At 50.9% G+C, this 19458-nt stretch overlaps 1 protein-coding gene across 2 annotated transcripts in view; it reads right to left on the minus strand.

Annotated features, from left to right (window-relative positions):
* FGF13 (fibroblast growth factor 13) overlaps positions 1 to 18702 on the minus strand; it is a 190093-nt gene extending 171391 nt beyond the window's left edge. For both annotated transcript variants that reach the window (XM_030967389.1, XM_030967386.1), the window contains exon 1: positions 18521 to 18702. In XM_030967389.1, the coding sequence (XP_030823249.1) occupies positions 18521 to 18569 (49 nt within the window). In that variant the 5' untranslated portion in view covers positions 18570 to 18702. The remainder of the gene's footprint in view (positions 1 to 18520) is intronic.
* Positions 18703 to 19458: the final 756 nt, after the last annotated feature.

Below are 19458 nucleotides of genomic sequence, written 5' to 3' on the forward strand. Positions count from 1 at the left end.
GCTGGGGCATTTCCAGCCCCTGCAGCTCCAGGAGCCAGGGCTGCTCCCAGGGGAACAGGCTGGGTGTGAGCACCCTCCTGAGCAGCCTGCTTCACCCGCCTCGGCCTCTAACGGGGGCTGCAAAGGCAGAGCTGTGAAAATCCCTGAGAAATTCCAGAGCACCATCCTGGGCCCAGCTGCGGTGTGCAAATCCCCCTGGTGCTGGTGCCCAGCCTGCCTGCAAATCCCCCTGGTGCTGGTACCCAGCCTGCCTGCAGAGCCCCCCAAATCCCGCTGGTGCTGGTGCCCAGCCTGCCCAAAAATCCACCCAGTGCTGGTGCCCAGCCTGCCTGCAGAGCCAGCCCCAAATCCCCTGGTGCTGGTGCCCAGCCTGCCCAAAAATCCACCCAGTGCTGGTGCCCAGCCTGCCTGCAGAGCCAGCCCCAAATCCCCCTGGTGCTGGTGCCCAGCCTGCCCAAAAATCCACCCAGTGCTGGTGCCCAGCCTGCCTGCAGAGCCAGCCCCAAATCCCCCTGGTGCAGGTGCCCAGCCGCCCAAAAATCCCCCAGTGCTGGTGCCCAGCCTGCCCAAAAATCCCCTGGTGCTGGTGCCCAGGCCCCCAGTGCTGTGCCCAGCCGCCTGCAGAGCCAGCCCCAAATCCCCCTGGTGCTGGTGCCCAGCCTGCCCAAAAATCCACCCAGTGCTGGTGCCCAGCCTGCCTGCAGAGCCAGCCCCAAATCCCCCTGGTGCTGGTGCCCAGCCTGCCCACAATTTCCCCTGGTGCTGGTGCCCAGCCTGCCTGCAGAGCCAGCCCCAAACGATCTGCCATGGCCCCGTGGGGCAGTGCATGGCTGCAGGCACTCCATGGCATCACTGCCCTCTCCTCCCCTGTGCCTGGCCCGTGGGGCAGTGCATGGCTGCAGGCACTCCTGCCCAGGGCACCACTGCCCTCTGCTCCGGCCCCTCTGGGGCACACCTGCAGCGCACGCACACCTGACTGCAGGGCACGGCATGCCAGCTCCTGTCCCTCACACGGGAGTGTCTCCCCTTGCAGGAGGGCTCAGCAGGGACGCAGCAGGAGCTGACAGACCCCCAGGCTCTGGCTGCAGAGCTGTGCGTGCCCTGCAGCTGTGCCAGCCCCTCCACAGATGGAGGCACAAAGCAGAGCCGCCTGGGGTGCCCTGCAGATGCCTCGTCTCTCCCTTGTTGCTTCAGCATCCCATGGCCCAGACAGGTCCTGGACCTTTGCAGGCCTTTCCCAGCATGATCATTCCTCAAAATCCAGATTCAGTGGTATAAAGCAACAAAACCCACAGGAGTATTGATTCTGTAGTCAGAACAAAGTTACTCAGGAAAGGAATGTGAAAGCTGTGCACCTACGGGGGCTCCTGTCAAAGACAACAGTTTTTACATCTCCAGATTCTCGGTCTTCAACTCTCTGTCTTACCACTGTCATTTACGAACTCACAGGCATTTGCTGAGGATTAGCTCAGCTCCAGACACTCTCCTTCCCCTCTGCTTTGCTTCAACCACCTCACCATCACAAGGACTACAAGCACACAACAAACCTTCCACAACCAGGTACACAAACCACAGCCAGGTATTTACAGAGCAGCTCCATCCCAGCCCCACTGAGGACTTGTGGCTTTAGCCCAGGCTTATTTACCGTGAACAGAAAAACAGAAACTTGGACAAGTAAAATGCAGTAGACCACAACAGCCTGAGGACAAAACCAGCCCAGAACCATTGTAGAAACTTCAGAGGGAGAATGGTTTCCCAGAAAAGGACACAATGAATATGTGAGAATACTGGAAAAGAAAATGAGTGCCCTTGTAAGGTATACTGAACTAATTTCTTCCTTTCAATGAAGAGCCCTATGATTTCATGCTAAGATTCTTCAGCAGCTAAGCTTTTCTAAACACATTCAGGGACAGAGAGATGCTATTTTGAAAGATGCCTAGAAGGGTTTTCAGGAGACAAAGACAAAAAATCAAGTCAGTGATGAGCAGTAACTGTATAATCCTGAGTCTGTGCTGCCCATATGAACGTCAGCATTTCATGTACAAGTCTCCTCTGACATTTTGCTTTCAAGGCTGCCTGCCTGCTTGGTGCTCAAGCCACACATTTTTTAGCTAATCCTGATATGTGGAGAAGTTTTATCAGTAGCTATATAACAGCAATACTGCTACTAAAACACAACAAGAAATGAACAGCTGCAGTGTTACGTAGATAGATTTCCTTGCATAAAGGAATGAAGACAATCTGAGGGTGCATATGGTCATTGAAAAGTTTCTCCACTGAAATGAGAAGCACCAGGTTGTGCAGATCTTGTTATTAATGAGAAGAACTTACTCAGCTAAGCAGCCTGGAAAATCTCATCTTTTGGGGATCTGCTTTCAGTGTGAAAGCACTGCAGTGGAGCCTGGACACATGAAGCAAAGAAGAAAACCCTGAAATATTAAATATTCACTAGATACTATTCAATTAAGGAAAGCTTTCACACAATCCGTGATTCACACTGAGAAAGGACTTGACCATTTTGAAGATAACTCTCAGCACCCAATGGCTCCACAGGTGCAGGAATACACTGCACCATCCCTTCTGCTCCAAACCAAAACGCAGACTATTTGATCATTTAACAAATGACCTAGAGAATACCCTGACCACTGTGTCCTCAGTTTAAAAAAACCCCATATAACAAAACCACAGAAACCTTCAGAAACACAGGCATTATGTTTTGCTAGCAATTTAAAAGCTGGGAACTTAGGATGCCAGTTAACTACAACACCCAGCTCTCCACCTTCACAAAGACCAAAAGGTTGAGAGACAAATCTGATCAAAACAGTTTTCATTACAACATACCTGTTTTTTCTCAGGCAGGGGACTCAGTGTGCCATAATCTTTTGGGCTTTGGCTAAGAATTTTCTGAAATGCCATTTCGGATAGGCTATGTACAGTTTAATAGAGGGGGGGGTTATTTTTTCAGAGCAGAGACAATTTTTAAACCATCTCTCCATAAGCAATGTGCACCACTGCCTGTTGAGCCAGTTCCCCCTTAGGAGCCCCCGACCGTGGAGGGAGGATGGACCACAGAGCAGAGCTGGACACACCGGGCACACCACCTTGGGAGGGGAGGGCAGGGGCAGCTCAAACTGGGGCAGCTGTGCCCACAGAGAACCCTTCCCTTCACCCACTGCCCCTTCTCTGACAGCTCCCAAAGCCCTGGTGATTAGGAGGGTGAATAAAAATACCCAGCACACTCGACACCCACAGAGCCGCCCCAGCAATGGATCTGTGAAGTGCCCTGAACACCACATTCCTACCCTAATTTTATCCTCACCCCCATCTCCCATAAATACCCAGAACCCTAAAACTGGGTCACTGCTGCCTGGAGGGTGGCAGGGGAAAATTCATAAATATTGATGCAGGAAAAAGAAATAAACTTTTCTTGGAGAAGTGGGTTCTGCCTACCATGCCCCAGGAGCCTCAGCACCATCAGCATTTTGTGGTGCCAAACCATCATTTAAAGGCTGAATTTTAGGCCAACTCACCAGCCCTGTCAAGGCTTCCCATTTTCCATTTCATTTTCCATTAATACCACGAGAAGCCAAGAGCCTTCTTTGGCCTCAGCACCACTTCTGGAAAGGACTTGTACTCCCTCCAAAAGCTGCCTTTCCTGATGAGGCTGGGCTAGAAGATGCTCTTCACATGCCAGCAAAGCACAAACTCCTCCACCTCGAACTCCAGAGTCCAGCACCAGTCAGCAGGATTTGTGTTTCAAAGTCACAGATCTTCCAGAAACATGGTTTTCTGATTCAGAAGAGCCTTCTAATAATGAACTGCATGGCCCATAACTATTCCAGTTTGGTGGTTTTTAAATAGCACAAAAAATTTCATGATAAATTATGTTATTTAAATAACTTAGGATAGGGAAAAAATAATCACAAACAATTCATCTATTCACAAGGAAAAGCCTTCCAGTAAACACCTCTATCATAAAGGAGAGAATAGTTCTCCTCTACCACTAAAATTCTGGTTTTGCCACAGAGGCAAAGAGCAGAGAGCATGAGCTGAGCTCAGTACGTCACTAACTGATTATCTCCTCGAGAGAATAATGCAGCTTTCAGATCAAGAACACACAGTTATAGGTCTCTGCAAGAAATTGCTCAGAAATACAATTAGCAGGTAATGTAATTGAACAAATATGTCTCATGGAAAGGACATAAACTTCAAATTAACCAGAGCCTGAACTGACTTTGTTGTTGGTCACATTTCATATGAGCTAAAACCACCACAGTTCAACAGACCCAGCCTCCAACTGAAGGGACACTCAAACCACCAGCCACGCTGAGCCAAAGTTTGCACCCAACAGGAGCTTATGAACAGAAAGAAAAAGCTGCTTGCATATTTTTAATTCAACATATTCCATTCAGGGTGTCACTGTTTTGATATTCAAACAACGCTAACTGGCATTCAAGTTATCCATAATTTGTTCTACCAGCCCAGTCAAGAGAGCAGAGAGCTGCAGCTGGGGAGCAGGAGGTGGTGAGAGGCTGCAGGAAGCTGCATGGACCCTCAGAGAAGGTTATCTGTCCTTTCAGGGCAGGGATGTGTGTGCAGAAGGAGAGCAGGCTCTTTAACCATGTTCACCCCCATGAAAATGCCCTCAGACACCAAACCTGTGTGCATGCATCATTCACTGTCTGCACCACTGAGTCCTTTCAACACCTTGGGTGTTTGCCAGAGAATCAAAGCATTAAAAATGAGGCAAACTGACTGCTCCTGTCCACAGCAGAGCAGCACAAACACGTGCCACCACTCATCTCTGTGCTTACAGGCGCTGAGTTATCCTCCCGCGGCTCTAAAAGCGAGGGCCAGCAGTCCAAGAGAAAATATCACAACTGAAACCAAAGGAAAAAACTGGCATTTGAATGCCTCCCCTCTTACATGGAAAACACCTCCTCAGAGCAGTCCCTAGGTGCCATGTCCCCTCAGAGGGGCAGCTCTCTCATGGCCACAGCACAGGACTGGTGCCCACTAAACCCAGCACCACCGGGCATCGGCACCGCAGGGCGAGCTCCTCTCCCCGGCACCCAGTCCTCCTCAGAGCCTCTGGGCCTGCACAGCCACAGACAGATTAACAGAACTGACCAAGGATGAAGAAGGACCGAAATAGCTCGCTTTCTTTCTAAAGCCACTGGCAAAAATCAAACCAATTAAAATCATGATCTGAGTCAGTTTTAGTCGATCGTTGGCACCTGGGGCGAAGCACCGCCAGAGCAGAGCTGCTGTTGGCTTCCAATTGAGCTGTCAGTGAGACAGGGGAAGGGGCTCGAGGAGATGAAGGAAGGCATTAATAATAACAGAGGCAAAGATCCGAGCTTGGTCCACACCACGGGCACAGGATTTGCATCAGCTTCCCGCGCCTGTCTGACAGCAAGCCTGGCCCAGGGCACCAACAAAACCAGGAAGCAAAAAGGAAAACTTGAAGGGAAGCAAAAAAAAACCCCAAAAAATGGTATACAGACACATGGGCAATAAAGAGTATTTTTACAGAACAGTTGAAACCAAACAGCAGTTGTGTCCCTAGAGCAGCTCCTGGATGTGGCCAGTGCCCTGTGGCATGGCTGCAGCAATTGGCACGGTGGGGTAAATGCAGGACACGGCTGCTCAGGAGCAAACAGCCCTCTGAAGGTGTGCCACCAACAACAGACAGCAGGACACTCCTGTGCCCAAGGCATCGTGGCTATCTAGCAGGGACCTTGCACAGCAGCACGGTGCCAGGCACACCAGCAGCACGTCAGGGTACATCAGCCACGGGGCACCAAGGCAGGGCTGGGCCACCAAGCAACACCAACAGCATCAACACACACACAGCAAAGCTGTTCTGACACACCGTGACCCCTGACAGAGGCAGCCCAAATCTAAAAAAACCCCAAAGGATCAAACAACAACAACAAAAACATCACCACAGGACAGAAGCTAAAAATAAGATTCTGCAACACTGCTTTTCATCAGGTCTTCCTCTGTGCCTGAAAGGAGAGAGCTTGCAGTGAGCAATACCTGCCCTCACTCTGGATTCAGGAGCACAAACAACTCATCAATTCCCAATAGTTCACACGCGGCGTGAGCCAAGGTCTCGTTTTTCTGGGGAGGAAAAACAAGAGCAAGAAATGATTACAACTCTAAAAATACCGTGGAGAGAGAGCTGCAAGGCTGGTCCTTGCCAGGGGCTGGCTCCGCTGCCACTGCCACAGCCCTGGGCTCCCTGGGGCAGCTGTGCCCACACACGCTGCCCCTTTGGGGTAAGGAGGACCTTGTCCTTGCAGGAGAGCCTGGCAAGGTGCTCACTCCCTTCAGCTGCACCCTCCAGCGCTTCAGGCCGACCTAAAGTCGGTCCTACGGCTCATGAGGCACTTGGAGGAGCACAGGGAGGATTTACATGTTTGTATCCCAGCCTGTGGGGACAGCACGCCACCGAGGCAGAGGAACTGCACAGGGACCAGTTTCCAGAGGTAGCCAAGGCGCAGGAAGTAATGAATTAGTGAACTGTACTGGCCTACTGAAAGAGGTGGGCAACTGATAGTGTTTGCATTTTGAGATTCCCATCCTTAACCTCCCTTCCAGACGAAGAGAAAAGGATGGAGACATGACGTGTTTCCAAAAGGACAAGCTGAAAAAAGATTAACCTGCATATGTGCAAAGAGGAGTGTTTAACACCACAGCACCCAGAGAAAAGCCTGTTACTACACAAGATGGGAATTTAGCTACCACCACACCACATCAAAAGAAAGCACCACGTTTCACTCTTCTGCTTTAAAATCTGTCCCACGCCTTCCTCATGTGTCTGCACCTCCTGATCAATCACCTTATGTCAAAGCCTTGTTACACACACACACACACATACACACACATGTTTTAATTGATTTACTCAAGTCAGTGAGCAAGGAATAAATTAAATTACATCTCGGGAAATAAAGCTGGGCATGCCAGGGCAGCCCCTTCACTGCTGCAGGATTTGAAAGCTCAGAAACAAAGGCAGATCTGGTTTGCTGCCACAGTTTGATGTGAAGCCTCAAAGTGCCTGGTGCTCTGAGAGCTGTGCTAGCCCAGCTGATCCTCAGCCAGCCCATGGTCAGGGCAGCCAGGGTACTGAGCCTACAAGCACAGACCTTGTCCACTGATCACAGCAGTACCGGCCAAAATTTAGGGTCCAGCACCAGCTGAATTTAGATCCAGCACCAGCAGCATCTTCCACACAGTACAACACAGAGCCATCACACAGCACACTGCAGATGTGAGTACTGAGCAGAAAATGCACATAAAACCAACATTTCCATGCTTTGTGCTGGTATTCTGACTGGCTCAAAAATTGATGCCACCACCTTTTAAAGACTCTTCATTCTCACCATATTTACCAAGGTGTTAATGATCCTTCAAGACCTTTGAGTCAATAATCTTATGCTTGTGAATAAAGGTAAAACATTAATCAGAAACAGATAAAGATGAAGATAATGCAAGAGACTGGATTTTACAGAATAATTCCCAAAGCCAAATTTTGAAGCACCAACAACCAAAATACAGCAGAACTGAAGAGGCAGCAGCTGCCTTCAAGGACACCCAGCACAGGACAGGGTAAAACTTCACACTGTTTCAGTTCACAGCATCTCCCAGGCAATCTCTGAAGATGCAAACTAAACACAGGATTCTCCTCCCTTTTATTCACCAGCACAGTTTGCTGCTGCTGCAAGATCAGATTTCAGGAGCCAAATCTGCTTCTCTTACATACTTCAGTAATCCCATACTGCAGAATCAAGGCTCAAAATTGCAGTTCATTCTAGCAATCTTCAGGTTTATCTTAGAACATTGATTCAACACAACCCCCTCCCACACTTTTTATGAAGAAAAAAAGTGGGAAAAAAAGAGTATTTAAAATACTCATCACAAGAGTGGTCAGCACTGTGAAGTGCAAAGCGTATCACACTTCCACTGAGGACTGGATTCAGCAAGGCTGGTCTGAGCAGCACAAACCATGCTTCAGTCTGACCTGACAGGACAGTACAGCTCAGGTGCTGCTCTTTAGAAGGTGTCCCTCAAAGAAACACCAGTGATCTATCAAAGTCTCTCACCAGTAGTTATTCAAACCCGACCCACGCACAGAACAGTTTAAAATGCTTACAGCAGCAATAACAACTGTAATTAGAGGTCTGACTGAGGAGGCAAAAGCACTCTGAGAAAAGCCCTATGAAAGAAAAGGGTTCCACAGTGAGTGCAGGCACTGTGGATGTACCCACAGCAATGCTGTCCCAGCTCTGTGAAGGAAGAGCAGGCAATGTGTTATCTCCTCGCAGGGACAGAGGCACTGCCTGACAAACAGCTCACTCTCACACTCTGCACCTCAGCCATCAGCTAGGCTTTCTTCATTTCTTTCATAAGCCTTTTGTCACTCACTCAGCCTGCCTCATGCACACTCAATGGCTCCTGAAATGCACTGAATGTAAGAATTTGTGATAGTGGGAATGTGGCATGACAAGAATATCCAACTTTCACTGATAGGGGCCCAAAGCACAGCGCTAACAGCTTTTGGGCAAATGGAAAGTAGAGATGTTTGGCACCTTGCAGGACAGATTGTCAAGTCTTTTCTGCACCATTTCAGGCTGTCAAACCTGCATGCTTTCCCTGCAGTCTGATATTACTACGAGTTACACCCACAATATCTCCCATTACATTCTCAGCTTCCTTGTGCTCTCCAGAGACTTTTCAAAGCTAATTTTCCATCGTTCAAAGTCTCACAGAATCTGCTTTCTCCTGCCACTGCACCACACTTTCTCCCCCTTCCATTCTCAGCCTCGCACCTCTTATTCATTCCACAAAGCAATTTAAAGTTCATCCTTCATGATCAAATGTGGAGTGAAACAAAACCACTTCCAGACCAAAAGGCACAGCCCCACCACGTCGCTACTGAGCTTCCAGCCATCCTCCACAGCACTGACTCAAAACCCTGCTTTTTTCAGCTGTTATGTATTTCAAAATCTCTTCCTAACATTGTTCAGAAGGGCCTAACTAATTTTTCTGATCATACTCAAAAGTCTTGATAAAACATCTCTGTTTTGACGGGAGGTCTTTTCAGACCAAGGGTGGAACAAGGACAGCGATGGAAAACCTGATGGGTCTTTTCCCTTAAAATAGCTCCAGTGTGACTATTTTTTCCAAGAAACGTCAAAGAAGTTTTGCTTATGTCCCAGTGGGGAAACAAATTCAAATGTTTAAACCCTGAAAGTTGCCATGAAAAGAACTGACAACTTTCACAGCTCTGCGTAATCCTTTACTCCTCTACAGTCATTAATTGCTGCCACTTAAATTAAGTATCGCTAAACAAGAGCATCTACTGTTCTTAAATGAACTACTAGGAAAAAGTCCAAGTTCATCTTTCTCCTGTCTTCCACGCTGTTCTCTCCTTGTGCAGGAGTTACTGGATCACTGCCTATAAAGCTTTCACTCCTCTGCATTACCTACCAAGACGATACCCCTCATGAAGGGACTGTCATTTACACTAATCCCCAACATCCCAGAAATCATGGAATAGAAATTCCTCCCAAGGACACAATTATACAAACACAACTTGAAAACTGGGGTTTGCACTGATAATCTGAAAAGGAAAAAAAAACCAAAAAACCAAAACCTTTTGTCTTATATATTACAACAGTTCTATTATCATTAAGGTGCAAGGATTCCGTAGCCTCAGAGTTTCCTACCTTCTCAATGTTTCTCGTGGGCAGCTCCTCTGAGCACTGACTCTTCTTGGTCCTTGCAGTAGCCATCTGACTCCTCCTGCTAATCTACTCTTCTATGCCACTTGTTCTTATTGGTTACAGGCGTGGCCTGTTCCTAATCTTTAATAATTGGTTCTAGCTACAACTCGTTGGGGGACAAGATTACATTCTACATTACGTTCATTTATCCATACTGCGTCCCCCTACAAAAACCCAAACAAACAAACAAGATGAAACCCGACCCCAAAACAAACAGCCAAGCCCTCCTCCAGCCAAGGAAACCATTTGTGCTGCTCTCCAGAGGCCAAGTAGCACAGCTCTGTATGGCCAGCAGCCAGCTACCAGCCAAGCTCCAGCACCAACACAGACATTGCTCCTCCAGCCTCCCTGGCCAGGCAGTGTCCTGACCTTGGAGTGGGTCTGAAACAGCTCACACTTCACCCCAAAAATCTCTTTTCAGCTGGAGCCAGACTTCTGCCTCTGTGCTGCTGTAGCCTCCCCATGAGGTGATCAAGAAGAGCCTTGCCATGTGATCCCTCTTGACTTACTCCACTCTGACCACCTTTTATTGAGCTCCGCCAAAGCAAACGAAAACCCAATATCCTGTCTCAGAAAGCAAACAGGGGCAGGGCGGGAAGAGGAGAAGAGCAGCAGATGAAAGTCACTCCAGCTCTCCTTGCCCAATCACTTGAAAGCAGCCAGCTATTTTTGGCAGTGTCTGAATTCAGGCACCGCTATGCAAGACGAGAGGCAAACGTGAGGCAGAGCACATGACAGAGCTGCCCTCTGCACACTGTGCGATGGCTCTGTGTTGTGCTGTGCTGCTGCAGGCACCTCTGCTGCCCCAGCAGGAGGAATCACTGTGGGCAGGAGGGAGCACCGGCTCCTGGGAGCGCCTCACACAACTGCAAACCATTCCCTGAGGAAATGCACCCACCTGTAATGCCCACCAACACTGCAGCCCCCAGAAACAGCTCCACGTCTGTATTGCACCAGGGAAGACGCGCACAATCAGGTTCTCCAGCTCTGCCCCCCACAAGGAGTGACAATGGCTTGCAGTGACAACTGGCTCCATCCTGGCTCCTTATTCTCCTGCAGCACTCGGAGGAACAAAGTGACAGCAGCTCGGAGCACTGTGTATAATTACAATTGAAACATTTATCATTTTCCAGGCAGTAGTGTGGCACAACTTGGGCAAACTGAGGTGTAAGAGCAACATAAGAATTTCACGTGTGTACTGAACATACAAGATAGCTGCACAGAACTCCACAGCAGATGTAAAAGCCAAAGGAAAAATGTTTCTGTGTAAGCAGCTTGACAGCACACTGACAACGTGGGGAAGTAAATCCAGCCTCAGCTACTTGAACAGTGTGGCCAGTAAATACATGAGAGACACAAGCGACACCCAAAGCAAATCCCTGCAGAGCACACAGGTCAGAGGGGGATTACACGGTCCCACCTCTGATCTGATCCCACCATCACAGCAAAAATTCATCCTAAACTGGCTGGGAACTAAATGCACATGTATCAAAGTTATAAAGCACTGGTTAAACAATTTATTCTTAAAGCAACCAAGAGAGCCTCGTATCAATTATGTCTAACCCCAGCTTTTGAAAAGCACCTAGAGATTCCCCGGGCCACAGGACAGAGTATCTATAAATCCACCTTCATTTCAGCTGCAAGCACAACCACTGGCACAGGTAACAACCCACCAGCAGCTCAGACTCAGTCAATCTTGAACTCTGTACATGTAATGCAGCCCAGATCAATGGCCATTCGATTGCTATTTCAGGAATATCTCTTCTTCCCACCTCATTTCTGTCCTCTGCTCCCTCCCACCTCACAGTGATGCTCTAATTATTCAAACAACGTAAGCAGTGTTCAATCCATGCCAGCCCTTTCTTCCTCTAGCACTGACCTTGCCTTATACATCACTCTCACAAAACTAATTAAGTGGAGAACAGTCTCACTTTACACTCTCTTCATGAAAAGAACTGAGTTGTTACCTGCCCGAGGGTGCAATTCAAATTATTTTCGCCTTCATTTCACTCAGCAACACAATACAAATATTGAGCACGAAACCAGACAATTCACAGAAACCCTTTACCCAAGATACCACACACAAAAATAAAAGGATTATTGTAACTAACATATATAACATAGTTGTCTCATTTTGGTTTTTAACATGCATTTTCACGTAAGCTTGAGCAAGACACGTTTTGGGAAAAGGAGGGAGTTTTGTTACGTCAAATGATGTAGCTGAGGAAGGAAAAACAGTTTGGGCTACACAAGCCCTAGAGCCAGGCTCAGCTAAGAGGGACAGGAGTGGCAAAGAACCCTTCAGAGCCACAGAGGAGATCTGAGACCACGGAATGTGTGAGAGCATCCAGCCACCAACAGGGCAGCTCCTCTCCAGTATACATAAACACAGAACTCCTGGCCTGAAAATGCTCGGCTAGAGGTTGTCCACGGTGGGAGGCTTGTCCTCTAGGAGTTAGAAATGCTTTGTTTGTACACAGAACACCTCCAGATTTACCGAGGATTTTATACAAGCATGGATTCAGTGCTTGCAGGAGGTTGAGGAACAGGACTCGCCCTGTCTTTGCTCCTGAGGAGGTTTTTCACACAACTCTGGAGCTGTGTCTTCTGCAGGACACTTCAGCACTAACACACAATGAGGAACAGAAGCAGAATTGAGCATGCATGGACCCAAGGCTGCCCTGCAGCCTCCATCCCCAAAGCACAGGGGTAAGACCAGTGCCTGGCAGGAAATCTCAGTAGATGTCACAAATTCAGTTAATGACAAGTCTGCAGCGTACTGTGGGTGGCCACAGAGCAGAGATGCCAGCAGTCTAAGCCATGCAGATTCTTGTGCATCTGCTGTGCAGCACCCTGCAACGCTCTGTGGGGCTGCTCAATGTCCTGCAGGCTTCATCTGCCTGGGAGTTTTTCCTCTGAAGATGAGATTTGGCATCTGCCAAGATGCAACTGTTATTAAGCTTTCCTCTAGAACCAAAAAAAAGATGACTTTTACTACCTTCTGTACAACACGAGTTCTTGGCATGGACAGCAGCAACACAGAACCAGCACCAACAAACCCCCGAGTGTGGAGCTTGTCCCTGGAAATCCTGCCTTGCTGTGGATTTCCTCAACACTGAAAATCATTCAAGAGCATCAGCACAAATGTGCTGGCATTTTCATCCCAACACTGCTTCCACTTTTTAGCTGCTGACGTTTTATCAACATATGCGAGGGGCCACAGTCTTGGGATTGAGAGGGAAGGATGTTTCTTTTATAGAGTTACTGTCGTTTGTGGTACCAAAGCCAGCCCAGATAATGAGTCAGAACAGGAGGTAGTTACTGTAAATATTCCAAGCATGGGCACATTAACAACCACCCACTAATCAGAGGCAATGCCACGGGCAGACAGAGAACTCCCACTGGTGTCACTGGGAGTTCTGAATGGATCAGGGGCTCAGCCAAGCACGGAGCATCCACTGTGACCTGCAGCATTAGTACCACGATGGGATGGGCCATGGCCCAGATTTTGGCTGGCTCTTTCCAGTGGGCGATGCAGGCATCTATTCAAAGTGAAATCTGCAATCTCCGACAGGAGGCTCTGAGACTTCCAGTGTGAAGTGAACAAAAGCATTGTGGTTAACGCTCACTCTCTGGTGCCATTCAGCATTTCTAACACCAACACAAGTTCTGATGCGTAGGTCAGTAGCACCAACTGACCACAAAGACCCAATCTGCTGCTGGCAAGCACCTGCCTGAACAGATCCTCAAGCTCATATCCTGAACTGCAGCTGCTGCTGAAGTTTGGGGGGCCTTTTGGTCTGAAATGAAAAGAACTGGCACCCAAATTTCCGACAAAAAGACAAAGAAATGCCCTGCCTGTGACCAGAGCTGGCCAAGCAGCACTCGAGGCAGTTAGCACCCTGCTCCCTTCCCCCTTCTCACCAGGGCTGCACTTGCTGCTAATTTTGATTCCGTGGCCTCAGACCAAGACGTGGTCAGCTTACATGCTGCTCCTCTTCAGTCCCTGAAGTAAGTTACTGTCTCATGAATCAGTTCCATAGAAATATAACTGTTGAGATCAGCTTCTTTATTTTTGTCAGCTTTTCTCCAGACCCTTCAATCACAAGCTGCATTATCCTATATTCCCACAAAGCCAGGAAAAGCAGTAATAGATACCTCAAAATTCTGACTTCTGTTCTTCCTGCCAAGTGATTTCTCTAAGTGCTTTGTTTTCTGCTGTCATTGAATTAGAACAGTACCTGTACTTCCAGAGTCTTCACTGTTACTGTCACTGTTTCAATACACTCTTCTCAGATTAGAAGCTTTTAGCTTCAAAAATGCTCCTATTTTGCTTTCTGCAGAAGAAAATACACTCTGCATTTCCTCACTGCTTATGGCTGAGGTTATCAGACTTTTGAACAAAGCTATCCCAGTTCCTTGGGACTGGGATATCAATTGTATCAATTATGTCAAACCCCAGCAAACGGTGACAGGAGAAGATCTCCCTGCATCTGCTTTGATGGGGAAGCCAATAGTGCGTAATCCACTTAGTAAAAAGGAACACAAATGCAGACTAATCCATTCCTCAGATTCAGTTTGAGCCTCTCTGCTCCAGCTCTTGACTTTGCCCAGAGGAGCCACACAAACTGCAGAGCAGCCTGTGCGAGGGCCTGGCTGTAACGCCAGGCAGCACGGGCTCTCCAAGGGCCAGCTCCAAAGCACAGGGCTTCCCAATGCCCAGAGCTCTCCTCCTGCCCCACAGCCCTCCCCAAACAGAAGATAAAACATATTGATTCAAAGCAGGTGATGTTGGTCCAGCCCAAGGACCAATGGGGACACTCGATGCACTGTGCCCAGAGTGCAAGGCCAACACTTCTGGGGAAGTGCCCTGCCCTGGCACAGCCGAGGCTCTGGGCACAGCAGCTCTGTGCCAGGACAAGGGCCTGCCTGGTGGGAGCTGCCCTGCTGTGCTGGGAATGCAGGAGAGCTGCTCCCAAAATCACTGAGCGCCCACTGCTGTACTGGGAACGCACCCAGAGCACCCCCTGAGCACAGAGCTGCTCCCCAAATCACTGAGTGCTCGCTGGTGTGCTGGGAATGCACCCAGAGCACCCCCTGAGCACTGAGCTGCTCCCCAAATCACTGAGTGCTCGCTGGTGTGCTGGGAATGCACCCAGAGCACCCCCTGAGCACAGAGCTGCTCCCCAAATCACTGAGTGCTCGCTGGTGTGCTGGGAATGCACCCAGAGCACCCCCTGAGCACTGAGCTGCTCCCCAAATCACTGAGTGCTCGCTGGTGTGCTGGGAATGCAGGAGAGCTGCTCCCCAAATCAGTGACTGCCCACTGCTGTGCTGGGAACGCACCCAGGGCATCCCCTGAGCACAGAGCTGCTCCCCAAACCAGTGTCCACTGCTGTGCTGGTAGAGAGCTGCTCCCCAAATCACTGAGTGCCCGCTGCTGTGCTGGGAATGCACCCAGAGCACCCCTGAGCACTGAGCTGCTCCCCAAATCACTGAGTGCCCACTGCTGTGCTGGGAATGCACCCAGGGCATCCCCTGGAGCTGCTCCCCACCATCAGTGCCCACTGCGGGATGCTGAGCTGTTCTCCTCCAGCCCCCAGCACTGCTGCCCCCCAGGCCAGCGAGGAGACTCGGACACTGCCCCAGGGTGAAGGCAGCCCCGAGGGGACAGGCTGCTCTCTGCAGGCAGCTGCCGGCTGCCCCAAACAGCCTCCACCCCAGAGCACAGCAGCACTGCCCCTCTGCCCCTGGGGAGCACACCTGGGCTCACAGCACCCTGCACCTTCCAACCCTCACACGCCTGAAATAAATAGAGGGGAGGGGAAATCAATGCCACCGTCTGCCATAATCCTATAGGTACACACTCAGTTATTGCAGCATCTTGCAGAAAGGAAAGGTGCACATCCCTGACCTCATTCTGTTAATCCATGAGCTTTAGTTAAGATTAGGATAGATAATTCCAAATGCCCACAGCCACTTTTAAAAGCAACCAGATATTGAGCAAAACACAGCCATCTCTGGGTTTTCTAGGCAGGATTTACAAGTGGGACCAACACACTCTTAAGCACGCAGTTACCTTTCTCTTTGGCTTCAGGAAAGAAGTGAAAAACTCTCGCTATTTTAATTAAAAATAGATTTTTATACTTCTGTAACACCTGCAGAACTCCACTGACACCACCACAGACTTTACAAAAGCATAATTTCACTGCAAACAACCACGGCAAGACAGTTAAGTATCTGCTCTGGATTGTGCTTTTTGCCAGCAAAATCCATGGCCTTTCAAGGTTCTGTATAAATCAGTTTTTTCTAGAAAGAGCCACTCCAAAGCCAGTGGAAGAAAGTGTCTTTTAACAACGTACACAGTGCAGCTCCTACATTTGGGCTGAACATGGTCCTCCCCAAATCCTGTAGAGAATTACAGCAAGGTCTCACCTCATGCATGGCCCTGCAATGCCTGAGAAAGCTTCAGGAGTGAGAAAAGCTGGCACTGCTCTCACTGAGAAGAATTCCACATTTGTGAGGCAAACACAGCCCTGGGACAGGTATTCAAACTGCACCACCTTCCCTCACAGAGTGGGTACCTGAACCATCACCACAACAAAAACAGGATTATGTTGTTCTTTGAAAGAGAGGTGAACTAACTCAAACCCACAGAGCTTTCTCTCAGGACTCCAGTGCCACAGTACACCTGCAGAAAAATGCAGGAAATGGTATCCCATCCTTTCCAGGCAAATTGTAAATTGTTTAATTGTATAAAAAAACCCATCCAAACCAAAAAATCTTAAAAAAAACCTCCACCCATCACTGCCTGGATTTACTATGGCTGGAGCCAAATGAAACATTCCCACTGAGAGCATTAACACTTGCAATCACCAAAGGAGAATTCAGGCGGTTCAGAGGAAAGAACATTTCCTATTCTTGTCTACAACTCGAGAGGCTGAAGGGGAGCACGCAGCCTATACGTGAGCCAGTAAATATTAACTCCTTCTCAGCACCCTAAAAGCCTCTCTAAAAGCAGTTACACAGGTGCTCCCCATGACTCACAGACCTCCTCACATTGGGCTCCTCCTGCTGTACCAACAACTGCCTCTCTACTTGGTGGGAACACAGAAAGTTTTTCTGCGAGCTCAGGGAGCGGAGCAGCGTCTCCTGCAAGCAGCACCCACTGCTTTTCCTGGGAGCCTCAGAATATTCACCTGCTGGTATCCTGTCAGCACTGACATCACAGCCTCGCGCGTCTCAGGCACCACTGACTCACTAACAGACGCTCAAGTGCCTTTGTCCCACTGCTCTGAAATGTGCCACAGCAATTTCAGACATGAAGTGTGTCATTAGAACTTGTAATCATAGCGCAAAATGCAGTATGTAAGCTTCATTTTAAAAATAAGCTTTCAGGCAAGCATAGCGCAAGTATGGCAATTTCTTTTTGCTTACGTTTGTAACACAGTTCTAAATCATGCAAAATAATTCCTCAGAAAGGCGGGAATCTTTTGTTCTGCACTGCTTAATAAATTATTTAAAGCGCAATATAGTGAATAAGGCCACCATGAAAGAAAATCAAAACCAACTCAACTTCAAAGGATATAATGTAAAGGCAAAACATATTTATCTAAAAAATTAAGGTTTTGCAATGCATCTAGGTAGTGAAGTTGATTGTGTTACTGAGAAAAAAAAATGTCATGCAAACGCTAAGGATTTGGACATGAGACAGAACATAGTAAGAAGGGGAAAGACAGAGTTGGGAAAAAAACTCACATAAAAAGAATATAAAAAAAGAAGCTTTCCAAAGTGTTAAACATAAATTTTCAAAATCGTGAAACCAAAAAGCTTTTTATCAAGAATAGAAAGGCGGCTCTATTGTTTTGATTCGGCCTCTCTGGCTGCTCAAAAAGTAAACGGCAGGGAAGTGTCCCACTCGGGTTTACAGCACGAGAAATGAAGAGCGGGTTTCGGTGCTTCGGGGAGGCCCGGCCCCAGCGCCCCGCCGAGCCCACCCCGGGGTGTGCGGGGAGCCCCCGGGGTCACCGCCCGAGGGACACCGAGCCGCGGCCCGGCCGGGGTGGCACGGGGGACACCGCCACCTGCGCGGGCCCGGGCGGGCACTGCGCGGGGCACGACCCCGGCGGGGACCCGGCAGGGGAACCGAGCAGGGAGCCCCGGCAGGGGAACCCGGCAGGGGAACAGAGCAGGGAACCCCTGTACTGTACCCCGGCAGGAACCCGGCAGGGAACCCCTGTACTGTACCCCGGCAGGAACCCGGCCGTGCAGCCGGCGCGGGCAGCCCGGCCCCGCACGCCCCAGCGCCGCGGGGCCCGGGGCGAAGCGGGGCGGGGAAATCCCCGTGCCCGGCCCCGGCCGGGTCCCCCCGTGCCCGGCCACGGCCGGGTGCCCCGGCGCTGTCCCCGCTCCCGTCTCCATGGCGATGCTGCCCTCCCCGCCCCGCTGGCCGGAGCCGCCGCAGCGCCGAGCACCCCCGGCCCCGGCCGGGAGCCGCCCCTCCCTCCCCGGCGGGGATCGGGGGGCCCCGCTCCAGCCGGTGCCGCATTGAGCGGGCCCCGCGGCCGTGCCGGGGTGCCGGGCACAGCGGGTGCCGCTGCCTGCCGAGCCGGGTCCCCCGGCCGGGGCTGCCCCCGGAGCCGTGCCCCCCTCCCGGCCCCGTGAGCTCGGGCTGTCCGCGGCCGGGCCGGGGAACGAGCCGCCGATCGGGGCGGCTGCGCCTGCCTTACCCTTGGAAGCATCTTTCTCTTCTTTGGGCTTGATCACCTTCCCGCTCATAGACCCCAGCTTGGGTGGGAAAATCCCCGGGAGCGTCGCGAATTCCGGCTGGACCAAAGAAACCTCGGGCGGGGGACAGCGTGCGTGCGTGTGGGGGATCCTCTACGCCGAAAAGGCTGAAATAACACCAGGAGCAGGGGAAGGGGGGGGAATGAGGAGCCGGCGAGCTGCCCGCTCCCCGGAGCGGAGCCTCGGAGCCCGGCGGCGCCGCCGCGGTGCCTGCGGGAGCGGAGCGGGGAGCGGGGGGCTCCGGCAGCCGCAGCACCGAGCCCCTGCGCCGCTCGCCGTGCCGGAGACAAAAGCGATATTCCCTGTGTCTGCCCGGCCCCGGCCCCCTCCTTCCCCCGCCTCCCCGGCTCTGCCTCCCCTCCCCAGGGCCAGGGAAGCGCAGCTGGTCCTGCAAGTCCCACCGACCGGGGGGAGGGGGGTACCGTGACTGGGGAGGGGTTGTTTGCTTGGGTGTGTTGGGTTTGGGTTTTTCTCTTTTCGCATCCTCCCCTAATAATAATAGGATGGAGCAGCTGAGCTGCAGCCGCGGATAGGCGGAGGAGGAGGACGCGAGTCCCCGTCACTGCAGAAGAGGCGGCAGGTTTACGCTCGCGGCAGCGAGGAGGGCTGGAGGGGGCAGCTCCAGCCGCCCCGGCCCCGCGCTCCCCATCACCCGCACCGGGGCTCCATTAACCGGCACGGGGCAGGGCGGGGGCAGCACGCCTCCCGCTGCCCCCCGGCGACGGAACGCCGCCCCACGGCCGGACCCACGGCCAGCCGGGCTGGCCCCGGCCCGGGGAGCCGCTCCCACCCGGTACCGCAGGGGCGGCTCTGGGCGCGGGGCCCGGCGCCGCCCGCTCCCAGCCTGTTGCTGCCGTGGCGGGAGCGCGGAGCGCCGGCC

The sequence above is a fragment of the Camarhynchus parvulus genome, chromosome 4A, assembly GCF_901933205.1.
Source record: "Camarhynchus parvulus chromosome 4A, STF_HiC, whole genome shotgun sequence".
Lineage (NCBI taxonomy): Eukaryota > Metazoa > Chordata > Aves > Passeriformes > Thraupidae > Camarhynchus > Camarhynchus parvulus.